The following is a 25,419-nucleotide window of genomic DNA, read 5'->3' as shown; positions in this document are numbered from 1 at the left end:
GATACTTTCATCTTTCCTGGAGAAAGAAGGACTTGATCAGGAGCATTTGATAAAGATGGGACATCTATCACATGGGAAGACTTACAACCAAGTATAATTTCATTTGCTTGGAGTGGATTATATTTCTGCTAGGAAAGGTTCAGTTCCTGCAGTTTTAGTCCAGCTGTCTAGCATTCTGGAGGACAGAGTAGTTTTTGATTTGAAATTGTTTTGTACCTACCAACAGCAAAGATCCTGTAAGTTTCTGTAGGGAAGGATGGGGAGAAAAAAAGCCATGCTGTGTTAGTAACAGAGTAACAGTAATCTGTTGCACAGTGATCTCCCAGGAGGGGAGATCTTCAACCAAAGGCTTAGACACGAGCAGAGAGTCCTGTCTGCACAAGAGAATAAATGTTACCCATGGAAGTATGGTGAGTTTTTCAGAGCTATGATAAGTACTAAAATGTTTAGCCCTGTGCTCACTCATTCTGTATCAAAAGTATTTGCCTAAATTCAAAATACTGTGATAGCAGGCCTGTTTAAAAGCTATTGCTTGGATATAGCTTTTCCTTAATTTTTTTGTTGCTTAAGCTTCTTACAGACATAGTAAAGGCTTGCTTAGAAACAAATTTGGAGAGGAGAAGGACCAATGCAATAAAGCAGGGAAATGGATGCAAGTAAAGCTGTCACTTAAGATAGTATTTAAACTCATGATTAATTTTATTTCCAGGTATTGGCATCGATCACTAAATCCCAGAAAATTGGTGGAGGTCAAATTTTCACATTTGAGTAGAAACATGACTCTACAAAGAACAATGAAGCTCTACAGACTTCCTGATGTAAGCAGTATGACTTCTAGAGAATCCCCACAGTTATTGTGAAGCCTAAAATAACCTTCCATCTGTCTCTGACAGCACAGGCTTTTCTGTGTAAAGGCAGTGTGTGCAGGACATTAAAAAAATAATCTCTGGTTGATGAAAAAGACATTAAGGGCTATACTAAACAGAAGAGGCTATTGCTGGAAATCTGGATCTCTGTATGGAGAAAACATAAATTTTGACCTAAAATCCTTAAACAAAGTCAAAAAAACCAGAAACCTTGACTTCATAAGCATGTGGGATTGAGCTGAAGATGCATAAGACTATTCTCGGTATGTTTAATCTGTTAAGAGATTACTGGTACAGAAAATCAACAGTTCATGTCTTAAAATTCTCAGAGAAGTCCATCAGCAACTTGGCTGAGTACAATCATATTCTTGATTCCACTCTAATTCACATCTTTTTCTGTTCAATCAGAGAATGTTGTTCTTTGCAATGAGGAGGCTCAGCAAAAGCCACCTCAGTATGTTGTGTACTTTTTGTTTGCCTGGTCTAGTAAATAACAGGTGTTCTAGCATAGTTAGGTTAGTTAAAAATATTTTTTCTCATGTTTGCAGCTAATAGTTAAGCTTGCAAAAAGCCTTAGGGTGAAATTTCCATGACAGGGCAAGTCAGTGTAAGTACTATGTATGATTAAAAAATCTCGTTGCTGTAATTAATAGCCTGTAGAAGCCAGTCTGAGCTTTATGGTGAAAACAATTTCTTTGCTTGTAAAAGCCACCTTTCAATTCCAAGGGATTGCAGAGTATACTTTCCTGTACCTTATCAATAGACCTTTTTTTATTTAAACAAATCTATCCTTTTGGTTAAAAATACGCTTTTTTTCCCCGCTCACAGCACTTTGTAATGATTTATCTGATTTTGGAGAATTGTGTCTGTTAGCTTGATGCTGCAGATTCTCCTACTGCTCAAATATTTGAGTAGTACACTAAGCACTCCTTGAAATAAAGCACGTGCCATGGCTTGATCTGAGCTCCTGCTGCTGTCGGAGAGGCTCGCTTCCTGCGCTGCCTGTGTGCCAACTGTGCTGCACACGCAGCTTCTCCCTTGCGTGCAGGGCAGCAGTTTTCAGAGCTTCAGAATTAATAACCAAATTAATTAGGTTTTAATCTTGGAAAGCTAAATATAGCTTCCATCAAATCTTGAAGACATTTTTACAACAGTCTGAAAGAAGTGCAGTGTACAATTTCAAATATAGGTTTTGGTGGCAACTCTAGTAATGTTTCTCATGGAAACAATTCAGGAAGCGAATAGTTTAAAGAATAAGGATCTTACTTACAGTACCAAAAGTGTAACTACAGAGAGTCATTAGAAACAGCATTTATACCCTGATCATCTTCCTTTAGCATAAAACCCAGCTTCAACAGAAAAGTGAATTATGGAAAACATTGTATCTCATTACTATAGCTAAGGCAAACATATACTGTGCACAGAAGTGCAAATAGAAAATGGGTGCTTTCAAAATCAGCTTTTAAAACTAAATTATGTAGGAGACCATATACCTCAGTTGTTTATTTTTAGAGTGGATTTGGGAACTTCTGCCATAGAAAATGAAGATTTAATCTTTGTGCTAATATTTTCTCTCTAAGTCTTGTGCTCTGGGTTTATTTGGATATTGTTTTTTTCCTTGAGAAAGTGTTTGAGTGCTGTTGGGAATCTTTTTCTGAGTTTTGGGCTGTTATCATAAACAGGACTGTCACACAAATTTGATAATTCAGGCCATGCTATCCTGTCCCTCAGCACCAAACACTGTTTCTTGTATTTTAACCTCTTTTCTTAGCGTCCTTGGAATATCATTGCCACTGGGAGCTCATCTCCCTTTAAGAGAATTAATCATTCCTAATCACTTGAACAGCCTGAATTAAAAAGGTTTTCAGATATAATAAGTACTGTAATTAATAAATACTACCCTCACTAAAGGCTGTGCACATACCTATAGAAATAAAAAGAAAGGAGTTTTCTGAAAGAGGTAAATTTTGTCTGTATTTAGAGCTAGGAGAGGAGCATGTTTGTACATCTTTTCCTGACTGATTGAGATCCTGACACTGAGAGTTGCATGAATGTGTGGCCAGTGCAGCTTGATATGTGAAGCAGAGAAACAAATTTTAGCCCCATTCTGTACACTTTCCTTCATTTCTGGGGTTGCAAATAATCATTTAGTGGTGGACATTCTGAGCATTGCTGGGGAAGAAGATGTTCCAGCCCAGCTGCTTTTCCTCCATCCTTCCTGTTTGTCAGGTGTACACCCTTATGGAATAAAGGCATTTTAAAATATAGGTGATGTGCTGTTGTGGAGTCAAACCATAGTCCCAGGCTGCTCAGAAAAGCAGGAAGACTAAAATGTAATACACAGTCCAGAGCTGTGGCAAAACATGCCTTGATTTCTCATCTTTCTGCTGACTCCCAGAGTGCATCAGTAATACCTCCCCGACAATAATGCCTTTTGGCCAAAGCCTAATCAGCTACACTAATTTCAGGTTTCCAGTAATCAAGTCTCTACCTGGCTGCTCTTGCAATTGAGTTTGCTATGATTAATGTGATACGTGCCCAAGTATGTAGCTTAGACAGATGAAGCAGGATAAATGAGCTCTGAAGAGAACAAGTGTTAGCCTCCCTAAAAGGAAATAGTCAGGAAAGCTAACAAGAAAATTTTAATCACCTTCGCTTGTTTAAATTAATTGCATAGTGCTAGAAGGCAATTTTTTTCTCTTCTGATGTTTAAAGTAAAAAAAAAAAAAAACAAAACCCTGTTTAAATACTGTAGGTTTTTAATTTCAGGCAGCTGTAAGTTATGAGAAGCTTTCTTGTTAACAGAATAGCAGTTGTGCCTGTATAGAAACTTGGGTTAGCAAGGGAGTTTGCAAATGCTGGGAATGGGTACACTAAGCAGTCCTTGGAATCTTTTTTGTTAAATGATTTCTAATTAGACTTTATCAGCTGATTTTGATGTATAGTTTGACTCTAATTTCCATAAATTTGAATTGCTTGTGTTCTTGTCCTCAGATTAACTTCTGATACACAAGTTACATTGTTTTGCTTCTGTGTCTGGGCCTTAGGTAGTTTAGAAGAAAGTAAGAAATAGACTGACCTAAAAAAAAAAATACAAACTGCACAAAGTCTAAGCTGTTGGCAGCAGAATGTCTTTCTCTGGAGAAATGAGGTTTGTTCAATAATGAAATATAAAGATTGAAGTGCCCCAGACTGTTTCAATAATTAGAAGAGAGGGAATTCTGATTGAAAGCCATTTGTAAAATAGCATGATGAATTAAGTGTCTGGGATGAAGTAGACTAATAATGAATGCATTATACCAAGTGTAGTGACTCTGCAAGCTACTTTCAGCCTTTGCTGTGTTTGCAGTTTTTCTTTCAACATCTTAACATGTATTTTTCTTTTGTTACAATAAGGCCACAAAGACTTCAGGTTTAAGACCAATGGAGCAAAAAGATACTAAAGCAGTACAAGAATTAATCAACACTTACTTGAAACAGTTTAATCTTGCTCCTGTGATGGATGAAGAAGAGGTAGCCCACTGGTTCCTGCCTCGGGATCATATTATTGACACTTATGTGGTGGAGGTAAAATATGCCCTAATGTACATGAATGTATATGTGAATGCCACTTTGGTAGTTCATATCAGCATCAAATTTTTGAAATGTGGGCTGTATGAAAAATGTGCATTACAGGTAGAATTTGATATCATGATTACAGGTTTTGTTCTTTGTATTGCATTCTGTTAACAAAAAAAAGTTAGGCTGTCATAAACTGCAGTGCTCTTATAATAGGATATCTTAAAGAATTCTGAAATATCACTGTCTTAGCAAGATTACAGCAAAGAACCTAGATACTTTAAGGTCAACTCTTCCACCTGCATTTCTTGATTCTCTTTCCACAGAGATATGATATGATAATAAGCAGTAATCTTCAAACCTCCTTTTCTAGAAATAAAGGAATAATGATGCAGTGACTGAGATAAGGATTTGGTTTGAATTGACTATCATTCTCTCAGGTGTAAACGTTTCTGTCATACACCAGTACAAAATTCTTTATTTTTAAACCCAATTTTAGATGCACCTATTAGGAAAATGATGGGTTTTGATGATCTGCTACAGTAAAATGTGTTTTTTTCAATAAAAGTATGTGTGTATATATACGTTTGAATTTCTGTGTGCATATATATATAGTATATATAGAGTATATATATAGTATATGTATACTATATATATACTCTATATATACTATATATACACATATTTTATATATATATATATATATACACCTACCACCTTCACCTTCCAAACAGTTGATCATAATGCTGCTCTCAAAATAAGCAGATGCAGGAAAATATTAGCATTTGGAACAGGTGCAATAAAGCTAGTGGAGGAAGATATGCTCTTCCCTTTGAGTCCATACAAAATCAGTTATAGACATCATATTTAGATAGTGTATTACTTTGTTTAAAGTGATAAGGTTATTTAAAAATGATCAGCAGTAACATCGTTAAACCGACCAGCTCCTAACAGAAGCTACAGGTTGTAAAGCTCAGTGTTCCTACACTGCAGCCTGAATTTGTGCAGGAGCCTCAGATGAATTAGGAAATTTAGTGCTGCTGGAGATGAGTGGTCCTGCTCATCCGATGTCATTGTCCAAACTTAGCTTTGTACTCACTTTGTAGCGGGTCTAGTGCTCACTGGACTTTTCCATGTTCTGATTTGTAGTCCCTCCTTCTTTTTCCACACCTTCTTCTCCCTGCCCTCCACCCTGCTTCCTGGGTTGGTTTTTGTCTTTGTTTGTGGCTTGAAACCTTCAGGAGAGTCCAGAAACACCAGGATCAGCATGAATGTGACACTGGCAGTGCCATTCTAACTGAACTTGCTTGTTTTAAACTGTCTCTTGAACTAGTTTTTCACTATAGAAAATGTAAGTTTGTTAGTGCTTAAAATCTTTTTAAGACCTGTGTGACCTGGAGATATTAGTGTCAGACTTTTAAATCATCTTCGTAATGTGCAGAGCTAAAACCTTAAAATACTCTGTATAATTTCTAAGTTAATATTTTCATCATCCTTACTGAATTTAGCGAATGACCTAATAACTTTTCTGTTACTTGCTAGATTATGTCTGCTACAGGATCCATACCTGCTCTAAGACAATAGCTTTTCTGCATGTGATAGGTTCAACTGTTTTACTTTTTACTGTAGCAGTACAGTTAATTTAAGGATCTATGTGAGGTCTTCAGCTGAGCACCAAATAGTGAGCACTAACCGTTCAAAAATAAAGCAAGCAAGCAATAACAAGCATTTGTGTGTCTCCTTTGCCTTATCTTCTTGGAAATACCAGGAGAGAATATCTGGGTAGTTTTTTGTGCTCAGCATGTTAGTCATAACCCATGTAATAATTATTTCCCATTTCCTGCTAATCTACACTCTTGAAGATAGTTAAATTTCCTTAGGTGTGAGAAATATTAAGAAGTTTTTTGTAGTATATTTTAAATTTCTGTATAAGCACCTTTTTTTTGATGACTCTTGGTTTTATTAAAATTTCAGTGTGATTTAGCACTGTTATCCAGATAGTTGGTTGTGCTTGGTGATTAAAAATCATAAGCTGATTTAAATTTGTTTTGTACACCAGTATATTTTTTCTCTATTTTTAGAAAGATGAGAAAATTATTCCTTAACATGAACATCATCAGATTTTTTTAAATATCCTTAATATTTTAAGAATATTTTGTTAAAAATCAGTTGGAAAAAGGCTTATATACTGGTTTTTTTTGGAAATGTGCTTTGTTAGCTTTGTCTGTAGCAGATTAAGCTTGAGTACCAACTAAACTGCTTTGACAACTGCTTGTCAAAATGTTAGTGGTATAATAGGCTACTAATTTAGAAAAATCTAAATGTTTGTTTCCTCAAGTCTTAGCCAAGATTAGCTGTTCTACCATAATACTTACAGTGCACAAACTTTGCTGGATTTATTACTTACCTTGTGTAGAACTGCCATGTTAGCCTGACCAATAGCTGAGCTGTTACTTCTTATTAATTAACCTGTTTGGGTTTTTCTTGTAGGGCTCAAATGGTGTTTTAACAGACTTCCTGAGTTTCTACACATTACCTTCAACAGTGATGCATCATCCTGTTCATAAAAGCCTCAAAGCTGCCTATTCCTTTTACAATATTCATACAGAGACTCCCCTGTTGGACTTAATGAATGATGCACTCATTATAGCCAAATTGGTAAGTTGTGGGTTGTGGGGGTTTTTTATGCTTCATTCACAAAAGTATTCTTAGGAGGTGTGGCAGGGTAAGTACTGGCAGCAATTTATCCATGCCGTTGCATTCAGTTTTACTGCCTGCAGCACAGACTGCAGTTGATGAGACATATACAATATGTATATCGAAGTACAAAGCACTGTGCTTGTTTTTCCTTTTACTTTGAGTGATGCTAGGGAGTGATAAGTGCATAAAGATCAAGCACTTGTAGTAGCTTGAACTGTATAAACACCCAGGAGTGCATTGATGACCATAGTCACCACTAAAACCATTTCCCTGGAGATGAGTTAATAACTTCTATCAAATACATTTTTTTGATATAAATTATTTTTTATTTCTAAAAAATGTAAAAGTTTATGTAATTTATGTAAGTTCATTTAATGTAAAATTTATGTAAGCTTTATCATTTTATTGTGTTACTAATTGCAACCTCTACAGGTTTGTAGGTGATGTCATGTTGTAGCTTTTAAGCATGGAATTACACTGACAGATGGTTTGATTGAATGGAAGGGAAAAGAGTATAAATGAAGTTCTTAAACAGAAGAATTTTAAGGGTTTAGTACTGTCTGATGAAAAACTAATGCTCAGCTCTTAGTCATCAGGGTTTCATGGGAGTGCAGGGTCAATACCAGTGGTCACATATTCTGTGGTACAGAGCTGTGCAGGTGTTGTTAAATAATGGGATTTACACACCTGTGGATTTCAAAAGTACCAGCTGAGCCTGTCTGCATCATTAGATGCCTAATAACATTTGTAGGTCTGGCACTTGAGTTTTACGTGGTGAGAGCTGAGGCAAGGAAAGAAAGCTGATAAATGCAGTCGTGTTCACAGCTTTTTGTTTACAAACATACTGAGTCTGGCTGGGATGGAGTTAACTTTCTTCCTAGCAGCCCATATGGTGCTGCACTTGGTGACTAAAGCAGGGCTGATAACACACCAGTATTTTGGCTGTTACTGAAGAGTGCTTGCTCAGCCTCAAGGCTTTCTCCCTTTCCCCCACCACGAGTAGGCTGGGGGTGGGCAAGAAGCTGGGACACAGCCAGGACAGCTGATGCTAGCTGACCAAAGAGGTACTGCATCTTGTATGATGTTCTGCTCCACAATAAAGGCTGAAGCCAGAGAGGAGGAAGGGGGGGGATACTCCCAGGGATAGCATTTATCTTCCCTAACAATCATGCATGCTGAGATCTTGCTTTCCAGAAAGGAGCTTGACATCTGCCTGCTGAGGGGAAGTAGTGAATGAGTTCTTCTTTTTGCTTTGCTTGTGCCTGCACTTTTGCTTTCTCTATCAAACTGTCATTATTTCGATTCGCAACGTGTCTTGCCTTCCTTCTGTTTTCTCCCCATCCTGTGGGAGAGGAGCAAGCCCCAGGCTGTGAGGGAGTTTGGCTCTTGGCTGGGGAAAACACACCATCGTCCCTTCTGCACTTTCACTCCAAATAATGGGGTTTGGAGGTACAAATCTAACTCAGCAAATTGCTTTCAGGGTTTGTGTGCCAGTTTAATGTTTATTTTTATCTTCATATCATACCATATAAAATTAGCTTAGAGCTAAGTCTAGTAAAATCTTGGCAGTTATAGGATAAAACACCGACCCTCAAAGTAAAACCCAGAATTTAGAGTTACTTGCTTAGGTTCCATGCATTCTGCATGGAGAAAGTGGGATTTTGCATCAGGATAATCCCTCCAAAACCCTATGTATTTTGTTGTGGAAGATGATACTCAGTGTCTAGATCTAGAACAGGAGAGAGCTTAGAAATAAGGAAGAAATTCACTTCTGAGTCTGCTTCAATAGTCTGTCTAGAGCTGTGGAGAAAGTACCTTTGAACAGGAGCCTTTTTGTACCTCTCATAAGATACCAACCTGAACCTAATCTGCAAATGTTTAAGATACTGAATTAAAACATCTGTAGAGTTCATAATTTATTTGAATTTTGAGTGTTTAATTGCAGAGCTTAATGTGTCTGTACCTAGGGTGCTTCTCTATTCTCCTCTGCTTCCCTTCCTGCCTTCTGAGATTTCTGTTACTATCTATTCCTAACTTGGAATATTTCAAAATCTACTTTCAATGCCAAGTGTCAAATCCTCGCCACCTTATTTGTCTTGTTTCTGTGTGGTTTTTCACAGCACATTTAACTTAGCAAAACTTCATCTGCACACAGAGTGATCTTTTTGCAAGGTAGTGGGAAACCTTACTAAACTTACTGTCCGTGCTTTGTGACTTTCTTTGAATAGTCCTGATGTAGAGCTTAAAATGCTCATTTCCTTCAATCCCCTTTTTTTCTGATATGGGATGCTCATTTAAAAGAGAAAAAACCCACCTGATTTTTATACTGAATGTTGCTTACCCCATCTTCTTGTATTTAAATAATTGAGCTGTATTGTTTTGTAACTTAATTTTGTCTTAAGAGTACATCGTGTCCTGCTGGTGCACTACCTTGGTGCTGTTAAGACTCCAAGATCTTAGGTCAGAATCCCATGTAGAATCCCTTAAATCCACACCCCCAAGCAAATTCAGGTGTCCATACATGCTGGTTGTCACTGTAATGGCTTAACTGACCTTGGGTTTATGTGGCTTGTTGAGAGCTCACAGTAAGTTAGGATTTGAGTATGTTTGTGTTGCTGCACAAAACTCTGAGACTGATTTGGCCACGTGGCTCTTCTCAGAGAAGAAATGGCTCTCTGAGTGGTGAATTTGGGAGGTTTATGAAGAGAAGAGTTGGTAAAGGGTACATGAATAGGGGAGGGACTATTGTGAAATATTTGAGTTCTAAAGACAGTGGCATTTCAGAAAAGGACTGAATCACAAAAATATGTTTATCGTTAACAGAATGATAAATTGATGAAAAACACTGTAAGCTGTATTTATGCAGCTTCAGCTGGAATAGGCCATGTGTGTCAAAACACTGTATGTGATTTTAAAAAATGTGTATCTGTAAGGATAAAATTACAGAAAATGCCTTAGGGACTCTTTAGACCTTAGACCCTGAAAGTGGCTATAAAATCTGTACCCTCTTGGAGATAATCTTCAAGAAAAGCTGTGCACTATACTTCGGTTTTTATTGGGAATATGTCTTTGTGTGTGTACCTAATTAAAAGACAAGATTTATTTAATTGTCTTTTTTTCCTTTTAATTAGCCTAGTCTCTTGGATATACTGTATGCCACTGTGTAAAGTGTCATTTGAATCTTAAAAAAATAAAATTTTAAAAATGTTTTGCTGTTACCAGAAAGGATTTGATGTGTTCAATGCACTAGACTTAATGGAAAACAAAACATTCCTGGAAAAACTCAAGTTTGGGATTGGAGATGGAAATTTGCAGTATTATTTGTACAACTGGAGGTGTCCAGGCATGGAATCTGAAAAGGTAAGGGAGAAAAAAAGTTTCTGAATTCTGTTAGGTGTAAATGTACATTAATCTACGCTGGCCAGAAATGGGCAGAAGTTTTAAAATAACTTTTTTAATTGGCCCTATTTATGATCCATAATTGAGGTGCAGAAAACTATTGATGTTTAGATTTATTGCCATACTTGAACTAAAATGCTATATTTTTCTTCTTCCTTTAGGTTGGTCTTGTATTACAATGAGGACACTCATGTTTCTAGAACTCTGAGGTCATCATTTTGAGTTAATTTGATCTTCATAACTCTTGGAATGGTATTGTTCAAGAGGAGTAAAAGCACAACGTCGGTGATACTGAAATAGTCCATTAAATCTGAACAGTGAAAACATCCACATGTGACCAAATTTATGCATTTTCAGATAGATCAGAAGGCCCATGAAACTCTTCTATTGTCCATGAAAAGAATAAAAAGCACATTCATTTAAGTTTCAAAGCTTAGCTTGCACCTTGATGAGAAGAAGGTATTTTTTTCCACTCTGTAGAAAAGACTGTTTTGTACAAACTGAACTTCAGTGGTGGATTAGGGTACAAAAATATTTGCTATTATGTGGATGAACTGCTGCATTTCTATTTATTAAGTGGTGGTGTATGTTTGTCAGTGTAACAGAATGAAGGATACAAATTCGAGTATCTTTGCTTATTTACTTCACGTGGATATCATCATTTGGGGGAAAATCAAGAAGTATGATAAGTTTGTAGCTCTACGAAAGTCCTGGATGTTTTTGTAACTGGAGCAGTATGACAATGTACTGGTTTAACTAGTGCATTTGTTTCTCCATAAGCAACGCTGCCAAATCAATAAAAATACAGATTTGTACTTTGATCTTCAATAGATCAGTGGATTGATTTAACAGTATCGCACTGTTCAGTGCAGGTGTTATCTATGTTGCCGGAATGATACTACATTACTGTACTTAATTTACAGTTGTGGCACAAAACCTTAGTTTTTCCTCAGTAGAATAACATCAGCCTGTGTGTAAAACTAAGAATTTTAGTAGTGCTATCAGGATGTTTATAGTTTGAATGTTTTCAACGCTTCTGCGAAATTGCACATATTCCTTTGTCTACTTTGATTTCCTATGAAGTCTGTAATTCTAATGAAAACTATCTTGTGTAAATATGTATTCATAAATTGTTCCTGGTAGTGTTTTTATCCTGAATTTGGAACAAGAAGTTTTGCTATATATGTGGCTGGTAAGCAGAAAATGCTCTGCCCTCAGTCCTTGGAAGTCTCTGTACTGCACTTCCTGAAATGTAGGAGGGCTGGTCTTTGTTGTTGGGTGGAGCTGTTTTAATTCCCTCATGAATGCTCAGCAACGGGAGTGGCTTCTGAAGCACTTTATATGCATTCCAGTGTAGCGTCATAGCTAGATATGATAGCAGTTCTTTCGGCTCATGGATGCTGCAGTAATGGGAGCACTGAGAAAATCTGCATTAAGAAACTGTTCTAGCTGAAAGTGCCAAATTGTGGTAGTGAAGCCTCTGTGCTGTGAGCATCTTTTGAATGTGACTTGAATATCTCATGAAATGCAAATGTCTCTTTCCTTTTAAACATGCCTGTAATTCTGACAGCAGATTTTGCTGAAAGTTTAATTCTGTACATGAAGATAAATTTGTCTGTTCTTCATAACTGCTAGCCCTACCCACTTCCTTGTAGCAATGGGGTTTTTCTTTCTTCCTGCTCCTTTTCCAATGTGTGAATGGTTTGTGTTTTGGTTTCTTGTTGAATTGTGGTGAGAGGATTCTGCCCTAGAAACAGTGATATTTTCCCTTATTGCATTATAGCTCTGTGATTAAAGCATCCGACCTCCTTCAAACAAAGGAAGGGACTGAATGTGGTTTGTCTGACCCCTGGGTGTGCACCAGCTTGGGACCTCATGAATTTAAAAAGACTTCAAAGGAGATCTAATGGTGCAGTTGGGCTTTACATCTCTGGCCACTCTGATATCTGTCTGCTAGTAGCAGCCATAACAGATGGTGCAGAGGAAGTTTGGACTCTCTGTGTGAGGCCTGAGGAGAATTAAGTGCCTGAAAATGGAACTGATGGTAGTGGTATCTGAGATAACAAGAAGAATTTAATCTCAACTCCATTGAAGACTTAAGTTTTTAACTCCCAAAAGGCATGAAGGTGCCCCCCTGGCAGGGCATTCTCATTGGAGCCCTCTGGGATGAGGAGGAGGTTCACCAAGGGGCTCAGTGTGGGCTGCTTCAGTTCTAAGGGCAGAGCCTTGTCAATCCTCGCTCAGGGCTGCCTAATGTGAGGTGGGACAGCAGGGCACAGCTCTGTCCTCATCTGTAAGGTACCTCCTTGCTAAGAAACAGTCACAGCCCAGCTCTCCCTAATCTGGATGGGTGGTGTTGAATGCCAGGTGGAAGATACACTCATGTTCTCTGCCTTCCTTCCCCTCAAAAAAATGCACGTGGAAGAGATGTTAGGCAGGTGTTTTCTTTTCTCCTCTCTCCTCTGGAATCAGAAAAGGCAAGTCCTCCCCAGTACTGTTGTTTGTAAAATTGAGGCCATGATGGGACCAATTATGTCCTGGCAGAAGATAGATTTGATCCTGGGTTTCCTGCGGGCTGGCTTTCTGCCCAAATCTACAGGTTAGGGCACATGAAGAGAGGAACGTGGCCACTTTTTTGCTCTGTTCTAGTAAAATAGTGCCATTTGCTTCTGAACCCAAGGGGTAAACTTCCATCTTGTTTTCTGGCTCACTTTCCATGTTAACTGAGGGGAAAGAGGGCAGAGTTACGCTCCTGTAGAAGTTGTCAGCACTATAGCTGAGAGAAAATTTGTCGGTCAGAGAGCATGAGGGAAGTGGGCAGCTGAGCCCAAGTGCTGGGGCAGTTCCTGGAGAGTTCTGTTCATGAACCTGTGTGTGTTACCTAACAGCTGTGCAATCCAGCGTGGTCTTTTCTGTCCCTGTTGAGTGCTCTTCACCTCGAGTGCTTTGCTGAAATATCACAGCATCAAGAGGACATGAATCTTGAAGGTGTCTCAGCCTACACCCACACAGTAAGACAGTTACTTGGGAGGTGAAAATTATCTCAACTCACTTTCACTTCCTAAGCAGGTCCTTAACAAAAGATGATTATCTGTGTGGGTGTCACTGTCAGCAGCTCAATGGGAGAGGTTCTTCTGTTGTTTCCAAACTTGAACCTGTGCATTAGGCTTGCTATGAAGATAAGACTCCTCAAAACCCAAGAGGTGTTTGTACAAAAATTGGCAAATGTAAGGCTCGCTGCACCACCTTTCCCACCTGCCTTTTTAAACATCTATAGTTTCTTTCCCAAAGTAACTTCCTATCTTCAGAGGGGACACAAATCCCTGAAGACAGAGAGAGGCCTAGGCAGGCAGTAAAGTGCTTGAAAGATGATTGCTATGCTTATGTTCTTTACCAAAGCTAATCCTTGTGCTCTGTGTAAATGCTAAGACTTTTATTTTATGGTTAGCCAGCCTGGGAATGAAATACACTAGTGCTAGCATGCCTTCAAAGTTTTATGCATCCAGAAAGCCAGAACAAAGGACATGTATGAAGGACTACAAAGCAAGGCAAATAAACCTTGCCTCTTCTTGCCACCCTCAGACAAGGACGAAAATTTTAGCATAATGTTTTGTTTAAACTTCAAGGAGCATCATGACTACAGAATCATTGCTGTTGCCTGCCTTTGTAGTTGGTATCCTGGACTTAAGTAATTTCTAAATAAATCCAAAAGACAGATGAGCTATCGGATGACACTGGAAGTTTGGATCAACAAATCTCTGAAAACTATGCGTAAATTCCACCTTTAAGGAACTACGAAGTAGCTCAGTTAAGGTATTTTATGCTTTCTTCTACAACTAAATTCCTAGGCTGTTGATTGTCTGAATTGCAGCAATATTCCCCTTCCTTACTATAATACAACTGTCTCATTAGGAAACTGTTCATAGTTCCCAGTAAAACTAAAGGAAACTCAAAAGTTACGTGGTATGTTTTCAGTCTTGTAGCAGTTATAGCTCTCATCTACTTTATATACAGCAGTATGTGGCTTATCTCAGTTTCCTGGGAAATAATTTTAGACTTCATTTAGAAGTCTAATTGAGTTTAGATTTGCATTTTCTTACAGGATGTGTGTTAATAATGGAAGGTTTGGGGTTTTTTTTTCATACTGCAGCAGTAGTAATTTGGTTGTGTTTTGTATTTGAAAATAAAGCTTTTCCTCCAGCATACCATACACCAGGTACCAGGTGAAACCCAAGTCTGCATACATTCATGACCAAAACAAGTTTATTGTTCAGCAGAAAAAACTATAATAGAGTTCAAAAGGGAAGTCTGCCTGTGCTGTTACAGCTGTTTACTTGAAACCAGCTTTAAAAGACTTATACTGGCATGGACCTTTGTTTAAATAAACTTTCACTTTTCGTACTGATTTGTTTGAGTAATTACACTTAAATCTGTTTTGCTTAAAGCATGTTCATCTGTGTAAAGATACAAAGTTCATTTAATGCTTGCATTAATTCCAGAGATGTATAAATTATCTCTTAAAATTACTTTGGCATGTTCATTACCAACTTGAACTCTCTGATCTCCAACTACAAATGAAATATCCCCAGGTAAAGACTGACACTTAAGTCTGAGCAATATTCTTTATTAAAGCAGAAAGTACCTCAACCAAATGCACCATAAAATTCTTTGTATTCAATTCAACACAAAATTACTTTGTATTCAAGAGCTTTACACTGTAAAGCCTAAAAATATTATTCAGTTAGAACTGTACTCCATTCTGCATGTAAAAAATCAGTTTAATAGAACCAAACTACAATCAGTTAGGTTGAAAAAGCTTTTTCTTTTTGCGAGGTGGTTTCTTTATCTTATTGGGATTTGGGACAAGTTTCTTGATTTTCAAAGGCTGCAAAATTACATTTGAAAGATCAGGCTGATTGCTTTCTGTACGCTTCCGCTTCTGGCTTGCGAGCTCATCCCCCCGTGCTTCTGCAAGCTCATCGGGTTCCTCATTTTCTGAAGAATCTGTATCTGCATAAGCCACAGATTCTTCAGCTCTGCACTGAAACCACGGCACTTCCAGTGCTGGTATCTTTGGAATTATTGCTTCTATTGTTTCAGTAAATTTATCGGACTGCTTTTTGAAGCCTAGTGCTAAAATGGATGTTAAGCCAAGAAGTGGCGCGACTGTTTCACTGAGCCGGGGCACTTGGCCTGCTGGTGTGGCTCGACTTGCGCTCAGCTCAATGAGATGCGATGTGATCATGGCAGGCTTTGCAGACTTGCACACCAGCAGGAGAAGCAGTTCATTTTTTTCCAGTGCTTTTGTAACTTCATTAACTCCAATAGCGAGCTGTCTTCTGATGCCTATGTCAGTCCACCCTGTTTTTTGTTGATGGCTTTCTGTTTCCTCCTCTTTAGGGATTTCATTAGTGCCAGTATCGCACTTTCTTTCCATTTGTTTTTTTGTAAGGGAACGTTTTTTCTTTCTTGGACTCTCAATCTTTTTAAGTCCAATATGTTTAATCCTTTCTTCTAAGGTCTGTAGTATGAAATGCATATCTTTTCCATCTATGGTTTTCCACTGAAAAACAAAGGGGTTATCTAGACATGTTTTTACGGTGATTTTCTTTGCTTTACGAAGTGTTGCTGTCCCTTGCTGAATTACAGACATCCTGAGGTTCTTCTGTGTTTTGTCACCCTAGGGAAGAAGGAGATAGACATTAGTTTAAATACTGTACTGTTTGCTGTGGACATCATTACCACAAGCCTCTTTTGGGAATGCAGAAATGACAAATATCCTATGTCAAAGTGATGTTGGCACCTGTCACCCTCCTCACAGTAGCTCAGTGCTAATCCTCCACACATCTTCCACAAGACAAGTGCTGTGTCTTTTTTTTGTTTATAAATAATAAAAAAACTAGACTGGACAGCAAGGCAACAGCAGTGACAAGACCCTTCAGAAGATGAAGAAAAGCAGATGGAGGTATTACAGATGTAAAAAACAAATAAAAAAAAACCCAATCAAACAACCCCACCCCCAGAGTCACGGGTTGAAGGACCACTCTGTTTTTGCTGTTGCAAAGCTGCATTGTCCCTCATAGCATGGGAAAAAAAAAAGGCTGAATCACAAAATGAAAAAAGCTCTAAGTTACTAAATTTACTTAAGACTTTTAGAAATTTGTCTTTTCAGTCTTTACTCCATGCCTTTGTGGTTTTCTGCATTTGGAAGGCATGACAGAGATCTGCCTCAGACTCTTATCTATGCTGTGAACCCTATGAAATGCCCTGGGCCACTCCAGCAATGGCCCATCCAGCCCTGCTGTGTCTCCAGCAGCAGGAACTGGAGAAACTGTTAGGAAAGGACAGGCTGCCATTCTCCCCAGCTCCCCAACACACAGAATGGTTGCATCTGGGATGTAATATCCTATTAGTCCTTTATGGACCTACCATTCATGCAGTTATCCGTTTTGCTCATCATCATAGTGGCAACAACGAAAAAGTGGAAACAACTAAAGAATGGAAACGACCACTATAAAGCTAAAATGTGACCGAGTTAGAAATGGAAGCCTATGACAGCTTAAAAAAAAATAGCTCTAGGTTATATCTTTTAAAAGCTTTTAATTGGGGATGCTCTGATGATCTTTTACAGGGGGCATCAAGCAAAGTCAGCAACGGACTCGTGTATGAGAAAGGAGCACAACAAGAAGGATTTCCCAGTTGAAAGGTTAGTTTTCTTTCCAAAATGGGTACTGCTGAGGAAAACAAGCGTACAGGGATAAGGAAAAAACCAGAAACACCGGGCTCCTCCACCTCGCGCCGCTGCCACGACCCCCTCGCTTCCTGCGGAAGGGAGAGCGGGAGCAGCGCCGCCCACGTTCACCGCCCGGAACCCTCTGCATCCCCTTCCGCTGCGCTCCGCGGGCGCCTCCTGCTCCTGACACGGACAAACGCGGGGCAGAGCACGGCTCGTCTGGACGCGCTGCAGCCGCCGGCGGATCCCTGGAGCGGCGGCTCCAGCCGCCCCCTCGGCCCCGCCGCCGGGACCGAGCACCCGCTCCCCGGGCCGCCGCCCGCCGGGCCGGGCCGGGCCGGGCCCCGCGCAAACGCCGCGGCTGCTGCAGCGGGGCGGTCTCCGCTGCCCGCCCGCGGGGCCCGGCCCGCACTGCCCCGCACAGCCCGCCCTACCTCGGCTGCGCCTCCCGGGCCCCGCTCCGCGCACACACCGACACCGCCGCTGCCGCCGCCGCTCGGCCCCGCTCCGCCCGTGTCTCCGCCCCACGCCGGCTCCTCCCGCCCCGCGGCCTCGTCGTGCTGAGAGGAGCAGCGCGGCAGCCGCAGGGACGGACGGGGGCGCTCGGGTGGCCGAGAAATGCCCCGCGGGCGGCGGGTGCAGGGCAGAGGTGCCGGGTCTCGGTCCCGGCTGGGGCGGCTCGGCGGGCAGTGCGGCGGGCAGTGCGAGCGGGCAGGCTCCCCGGGAGGCGGCCCCGTGCCCGGGCTGCGGTCGGTGCCACACGGGGAAACCGCGCTGCGCTGGTGAAGGCAGCGCTCCAACACTGGTGCCGGGAGCCTGCCCCCGGCGGGTCTCAGCCCAGCTTTAGCACTGCCGCTCCCGCGTTTTGAACGATCCCGAAAATGGGCGCGTAGGCGATGGCAAATCTGCTTTGTGTTATGTCAGCAAGCGGCGTCGTGGCCAAGTCACAGGATGCTTCATAGGGACTTCATAGCAACCTCGCTGCTGTGCAGTAATGCGGCATACTGTGCGCGTACATTGCATTCTGTAATTAAGATGACAGGTAAGGACTGGTTACGTTCAGTGTTCCCCACAGCCTGCCCCGAGCCATTAACTAATCTCGACAAACACATTCAGTTTTTACATTCACCTCAGTGCACGGTGTGGTTACACGCAGCCTCTTGGGCCTGAAAGAGCAGCGCTTCCCCAGCAGGAATAAGGGCTTCGGTGCTTCAGAGTGGTTTTCAAATTTATTTAAAGTCTTATATTTACTGAAATCTACGTGTCTTTTTTTTTTTTCTTGTTAAATCCTGGCTTAATTTAACGTGGACTTAATCTGAGGGGAAACACTCTTTTTCACGGTTTTATGGAAGTTAGTGGGTTAAAAAAATGCAGAAGCACATAGTATTGTAATCAAACTATGCTCAGGGAATGAAGAACATAAATGTAGAGAGGCACAAATATAAATAATTTATTAATGGATAGAATAGCTAACCAGGGATGGAATATTTTTTTCCTTCAATGATTACAGTTGTAGGCTAGTTTATCAATTTAATATTCTTTTTTTCTGTATTTAGTAGAATAAATTAAAACCCAACGTTCACGAGGTATTTTGTGTGTGTAGCTGCTTGTGTGAGGTATCTATTCCCGGGATACCCTGCACGTTTTCCAGAGCTGCAGCTGGACAATGCGAGATCCCAGGTTGGGCTGGGCGTGGGCAGGGGCTCGAGCAGAGGGACCAGCAGCAATAATTGGACTGGTTGCCGTTCAAGTCACGCAAACAAGTGCCTTGGGAATCCTGCTGCCTCGCTGCTCTCCGAGCCTGGTGGCCTGATCCCCAGTGGTACGGAAACGAGCTCAGGCTTTCCGAGGAAACAACTGTGGGCTTAATGCTCGCTGCCCCCACCGCCCCTTGCCCGGGGTTCGCCGCCGCTCCGCCGTGCCGGCAGGGCCGGGAGGCTCAGCGGGAGCCAGCCCGTGTCGTGCCTCAGCCCAGAGCTGAGGTCACTGGGACCATCCCAGCGCCAGCGCGCCCGCCCCGCGGGAGCCTCAGGCAGAGGCGCCGCGTCCCCGCCGCGCAAGGAACGAGGCCGCTCCCCGGGCATCCATCCTCGCAGCATCATGACTCTGCAGGTAAGCACTTCTGCGTCTGGTGAGACAGAGAGGAGAGGAGAGGAGAGGGAAGGGATGCGCTGTCCATCCGTGCAATGCCGTGTTGGAGACTGCGGTATTTCTTCAGCATAAGGATTAGTACTGCAAAATAGAGGTTACCCTGCAGCAAGGGAAATATGCCTAAACCCTTGGAGGTTAAATAACGCATTACTTTCCTACAAGTGAAGGGTGAGAAACATGCTGGTTATTTTGTGTTATTCATAGGTCATATAATTTTTTTGAGCATTACCTGTTTAGAGCATGTGTGAATTATTTTTTCTTGGTATGTCCATTTGAGTTTGCCAGGACTGAGATAGGTGTTGAAAGGCAGGTAGATACTTATAATTTTAGGATCTAGCTAGTTACATAGAACTCTAAAGAGGAGGGAAACTTCTAACACTGAAGCAGAGGTATATGTGCATTTGGGAAGAATGAATAACTTTTAAGTGAGTCATGTGTATTTTTTTAGGTTGTGTGCATCTTTGGAGTGGTACATTTTGATGGGCTTGTGTCTTTGTAGGAAAGCTGGTACTTCCTACCTTCTGGCTAGAGAGAGCTTCCTTCCACCTTCTCTCTGACTATGGCTTTAAATAGTTCTTGGGGAAATTATCTTCATTGCTGGCATTTAGCCTCCTACATTTTCAAGAAACTATGAATACTTCCCTTGTCTTGCCCATGCCGTGATGGATTAGGCTGGGGTTTTTTGTTAGGCTTTCCTATTATCCCTTTCACTTCAGGATTTGCAAGCCCTTTTATCCCGGTCTCATTATAATGTCTCTCTCAGCTTGGTTAGTTTGCAGAGGGTGAACAACACAGTGCTCTGACCTAGATGCAGGGAGTGCGTTGCCAATAGCTCAGCAGTTTTCTTCTGAGCTGCAATTATGTTGAATAGCACAGAGGTTTCATTGTGGTGTGTTACAGCTAAGAAGAAGAAAACTATTTCTTCAGTGGGTCAGAATTGCCAAATCCCTAACATAACAACACCTTTGTTTAATTAATAATCACCGGAATTGTAGTTTGTTTTTATTCTGCCTTGAGTTCATTTCAGAAAATTAATTTATTAGCCTTATGATTCAGCAATGAACCATAAATCACGATTAGAAAGAGGTGAGTGCAGTATGGTATGCTGTTCCATTGTGGTATACAGTTACACTTTCACATAAAAATCAGTGGTTGAAATACTGCAGTATCTTTACACGTTCTGTATTAGACATAGAGGTTTTCTATCTACGTAGGTTTGGTTTGGACAGCTATCATCCCTATCGATAAAAATTTATTGAATCAAGCTATACGGGAGTGAGGACAACTGAATAATGTTTTCATTAGGGAGGCTTAAAATATTTATGTTTTGCAAACTGGTCAAATATTCAGCTGTAAATGAAGAATGCTTTTTCCTTTGCAAAAAGGGAGTATGTGATAATAGTCTGATTTGTGCATTTATCCCTAGTACGTGTGTGTATGTTTGTCTGTAGATATTTTTATGCTTTTAATTTGAGGAGTGAAAGGAAATTTTATTGGTGCATGATTAAAAGGAAATTATATTTTTATAGGCTGCTCATAAGCATGTTGTGTAAGCAGGCAAATCCTAAGCAACAGTCTGTGCACAACGATTGGCTAGAGGGGGATGAAAAACAAAACATTTAGTATTTATGTTTCATTTCTGCACGTTTCTTGCTCTGCAAGATAAGCGTTTGCATATTTTTAACAGTATCTTGTGATACGTGCCTATAGATGCATATAGAATAAAACTATATGTAGATAAGGTTATTAACTTGATGGATTCCTTAATTTTTTTTTTCTTTTGTCTTGTACAACCTAACAGTACTTCTGGTTCATTCTTACTCTGAAGTTGTGGTTCAACCCCAGCCAGTAAATAAGTACCATGCAGCCACTTTCTCCCCTTTCCCCCACAGTGGGATGGGGAGGAGAACTGGGGCGGGGGGGTTGGGGAATAGAAACTCATGGATTGACATAAGACTAGTTTAGTAATTAAAGCTAATTTAAATATAATATATAAATTTGTTAATAGTAATAAAAAAAAGAGCATGCACAATAAAACCCAAGAGAAACAAGTAATGCTCAACACAACTGCTCACCACCCGCTGATCAATGCCAAGCCCATCCCTGAGCTGCAATCAGCCCCTCCTGGCCAATCCCCCCAGTTTATATACTGGGCATGATGTTCAGTGGTGTGGAATATCTCTCTGGGCAGTTTGGGTCAGTTGTCCTGACTGTGCTCCCCCCCAGCTTCTTGTGCCCCTCCTCACTGTCAGAGCAGGAGGCACTGAAAGTCCTTGGCTCAGTGTGAGCACTGCTCAGCAACAACTGAAACATCAGTGTGTTATCAGCACTATTCTTATACTGAATCCAAAACACAGCACTGTACCAGCTACTAGGAGGAAAATGAACTCTATCCCAGCCAAAACCAGGACAGAAGTTTGGATCAGAAAACAATTCAAGATACATGGAAGATTTCTGCTGACTTGTGTGTCAATGCTGCCAGAGGCTCACATGCAGTAGTGACTTATTTAAACTTTAAATGATGTGTCGCAACCCAATTATGTTTTATTGCTGATACCACTTCTTAATTTACCGTTAAAGAGCATGAATGCTGCTTTTGTTTGCATGGATAATATTAAGAGACGTCAGGGATAGGTATAGTTAAGAATGTCACATTACTGGTGTTTGGTTTAAGAATGAAATACTCATTATAATTAAATTTTACCAATTAAAAAAAATCTTAAGTGTGGTGAGTCATCACATTTATTTTTATACTGTTGTTAGTGCATAGGAGGACGTATTTTTGTGTAATTAGACTACAGTCTTGCTACATGAGTACAGAACTCCTCTATATCCTAATGCTGCAGTGTCTGAAACACTGTGCAGCAGCGTGGCATGAGTGGAGTGACTCGGGGTAGGCTGGGATGTAAATTGAGAGCATGTGAGTTCCTCTGCAGTATGTGCCTATGTCCTTGCTTCTGCCCTGAGATAAACACAAAGTGGAACAGGCTTATTTCCATGGAGGGATAAGCCACCGGTCTGTCAAGGAACATAGTGAAATAAAAAGTCATGTGAGCAATCTCACAGGTACTGAGTTCAGGCTCCTGTTCTGCTTATAGAGATGTGCCCTCCCTGCTCCCAGGCTGAAGGCACCCACTCTGTACCTAAGGCACAGGGCAGGACACTTTTGCCCTGAACTCCAGATTCTCTCTCTGTGTTGTTGTGACTTGCTGGCCTCAAACATGTGGGTTCACCTTTCTGATTTTTGCTTCTGAAAGGAAGGAGTATAATTTACTTGCTTTCTATGGCCCTTGGCAATTTTTGGGTAAAAATTCAAAGTGAGCTTAACATCTGAACTTGCTGAAGTATTTCAGGTAGTTGTAGGAATTCCAGGTACAGTTACTCAGCAGAAGGAGAACAAGAGACAATACAGCATAAGACGATAAATAAAGATTGCAAGGCTTTCATGAAAGCAAATATTAATATTGCAAAAGAAAAATGCTTAGAAGGGATGCTGCAAGGTCATTTCAACATTATTAATTCAGCTTTTATATGTAGTCTAGGGCACACAATTTTTGTTTATCTAAATTATATATAATATGTACAAAACATATAAACATATCCTGACCCTTTTGGATTTTTATTCCAAAAAAAATCCTGTATTTGTCTTGCAGTGCTGTCCAAGTTCTTACAAGAAATCAGCCACAAAAAGTTGGACTTAAAGCTTCATGTTTTTCAATGATTCTGTGGTATAGTTGCATTCTAGTAATATTGAGAATTATTTTTATTAAAACAGAAACAAACTGCATAACTAGTTACATGGTTTCAGCCTGTAAAGTTTTACATTTAAGAATATAACTTGGAAGTAATTTGATTTAGAATAGCATCCTGTATAAAATGACCAAGTTTCAGAGTCTTAAACAGACAAATTGCATTTGGAATCTTGCTAATTCTCAGAAGGATCATTACATTCAAAATAGAACGAACAGCAGGATTTCTTAAAACAGTGTTTGTCAGTTCTAACACACCAGGTGTTCTCTGTATTCCTGCCTCCACTACTGGTCATTTGGTTCTGGGAGTCCTTGCTGGGAATATCCCAGAAACTCCTGCTTGTCAGTTACGCAAACACTGTGGTTCTCACTGAGTTGGAAGATTATTTGATAAAAAGCATCCTCATTGCCACAGGATTTTTGTCCTTTCCTTCCGTTGCATTTTTAAGGGTGCTACAAACTGACAGAGCTAGAGATGTGTATTATCATCATGACCCTTCCCATGTAATGTTCTGAGAATTTATAGCTGCAGTTTAAAGAAGATTCATTTTTAATTGCTGTTTTGCAGGGAGCATTCCCTTGCTAGAACACCCTTTTAATCGTACGTTATAATTTTTCAAAAACATCCCTTTTAAATGTACCTCTCTGCCCACTGCTCCTTGTTATAACTCTGGTGTTACAGATGTGCAGATCTTGCAGGATATAGTGTGCTTCTGCAAATGCAGATCCAACTTAAAAGCTAAACTAATTATTGAAACCAGCATATACCATATAAAAGTACCAATACCTTTTTGCATTGGAGTAGTGCCGTGACCTCATGGGTCAGTGGTCACTGTAGGAAATCTTTCTCTCTGTGAAATGTCCTGAGCATGGGACAGAACTCCGAAGTCTGGCCCTGAGACCTCCTATATGGCCTCAGGGTGATGTGAATGTGTGATGCATGATGACGAAAGGAGTACTCTTGTGCTCCACTGTGTTTCAGAGTTGGGTGTGGAAGGTGGTCCTGGCAGTAGCGCTGCTCATCCCCGTCAGATGTCTCTGTGCCAGCTGTTCATCACCTACTGTGCTGTCAGGAGAGCAGTGGAAATGAAGGGTGAAGTGAACAGTGCCCCTCAGAGGGTTTTCAAGCTCCACCACTCGAATCAACACTATGCAAGGAGAGATTACTGCTGGGGTGTAAAGTTCAGTGAACACCTTCATACCCACAGTGTGGCTGTGAAAGACATACGCACTACGTAAATTGTGGAGGCTGCCTGCATGAGTGTATCTGTAGCTATTCTGGCACTAGACAGTCTGTAATGGTTCCACGTGTTTAGATGTAAAACTGTTCATTTATCTTAGCAGTACTGACCCTATCAGCTATGTAAGCCTAGTTCCTTTTCTAACGGCGTACAGTTTTATTAAGCTGCTTTCATGGGCAAACACCTAGACTTACCACTAAACCCAAGGGAGTGATTGAGAGTATGTGATGATGCTACTGTATGTCCTGTGCCTCATGTTTTAAGCACACCCCTTGAGAAGAAAACCAACACTTTCTGTTCTTTCATCAGGCTGACTTTGACGGTGCAGCAGAAGATGTAAAAAAATTAAAAACAAGACCAACTGATGAAGAACTGAAGGAACTCTATGGATTGTACAAACAGGCTACCGTTGGAGATATTAATATTGGTATTCCTATATATGCTTCACAGTTACTCCCATATCTTGATGAAATCAAGCTAATGTTATGTAAATCTGCATGATAACCAAACATATGCATTTATTTTGGCAGAATGTCCAGGAATGCTAGATTTGAAAGGCAAAGCCAAATGGGAGGCATGGAACCTGAAAAAAGGTGTTACACCAATTAAATTTACATCATGTAGTCATGTTTATACCACAAATGAGGAAAGATAATGACTCCTGCTTTCCTTTACAGGTTTATCAAAGGAGGATGCCATGAATGCCTATATCTCTAAAGCAAAAGCAATGGTAGAAAAATATGGGATCTAGAATATTCAAAGTAATTCCCACTAATAATTAACTCTTCGGTAGCTAATGAACTAACTCTGTTGAGAACACTGCAATACTAACTCCTTACTGTGTAGTCTGACCAATATCTTTTAAACATAAACTGACTGTAAAGGGTATTTACATACATACTCTATTTTTAGATTGTATCTTATTCTAAATAAATTTGAACCTAATAAATTAAGCTTTCTCTAAGAACTGTGGATTTTTGTGGGTATTATATTTAGCATTTTTACAGGAGCAAGCAAACAAG

At 40.3% G+C, this 25,419-nt stretch overlaps 3 protein-coding genes across 4 annotated transcripts in view; 2 read left to right on the top strand and 1 right to left on the bottom strand.

Annotated features, from left to right (window-relative positions):
* The window catches only part of NMT2 (N-myristoyltransferase 2), a 35,184-nt gene extending 20,256 nt beyond the window's left edge, over nt 1–14,928 (top strand). The window contains exons 8-12 of the mRNA XM_050328100.1: nt 710–818; nt 4,263–4,433; nt 6,915–7,082; nt 10,347–10,484; nt 10,685–14,928. Of these exons, the coding sequence (XP_050184057.1) occupies nt 710–818; nt 4,263–4,433; nt 6,915–7,082; nt 10,347–10,484; nt 10,685–10,705 (607 nt within the window). The 3' untranslated portion in view covers nt 10,706–14,928. The remainder of the gene's footprint in view (nt 1–709; nt 819–4,262; nt 4,434–6,914; nt 7,083–10,346; nt 10,485–10,684) is intronic.
* A 203-nt stretch (nt 14,929–15,131) lies between these two features.
* Nucleotides 15,132–17,793, bottom strand: RPP38 (ribonuclease P/MRP subunit p38). Of its 2 annotated transcripts, none has more exons than XM_050328121.1 (2): nt 17,691–17,793; nt 15,132–16,203 (listed from the first exon to the last, which is right to left on the bottom strand). In XM_050328121.1, the coding sequence occupies exon 2, from the start codon at nt 16,174–16,176 to the stop codon at nt 15,322–15,324; it is 855 nt and encodes a 284-aa protein (XP_050184078.1). In that variant the 5' UTR covers nt 16,177–16,203; nt 17,691–17,793; the 3' UTR covers nt 15,132–15,321. The 2 variants fall into 2 exon arrangements, with proteins under 2 accessions (XP_050184078.1, XP_050184069.1); XM_050328112.1 differs by lacking the exon at nt 17,691–17,793 and adding an exon at nt 17,277–17,389.
* A 1,407-nt stretch (nt 17,794–19,200) lies between these two features.
* ACBD7 (acyl-CoA binding domain containing 7) lies at nt 19,201–25,350 on the top strand. The gene is made up of 4 exons (XM_050328123.1): nt 19,201–19,368; nt 24,707–24,824; nt 24,928–24,990; nt 25,075–25,350. Exons 1-4 carry the CDS (start codon nt 19,357–19,359, stop codon nt 25,146–25,148), a joined length of 267 nt encoding a protein of 88 aa, XP_050184080.1. The 5' UTR covers nt 19,201–19,356; the 3' UTR covers nt 25,149–25,350.
* The last annotated feature ends 69 nt before the right edge of the window (nt 25,351–25,419 follow it).

The sequence above is a fragment of the Myiozetetes cayanensis genome, unplaced genomic scaffold (assembly GCF_022539395.1).
Source record: "Myiozetetes cayanensis isolate MyiCay16 unplaced genomic scaffold, myiCay2020 scf1, whole genome shotgun sequence".
Lineage (NCBI taxonomy): Eukaryota > Metazoa > Chordata > Aves > Passeriformes > Tyrannidae > Myiozetetes > Myiozetetes cayanensis.
The sequence above is the reverse complement of the archived record's forward strand: the minus strand, read 5'-3'. Positions and strand labels throughout refer to the sequence as shown.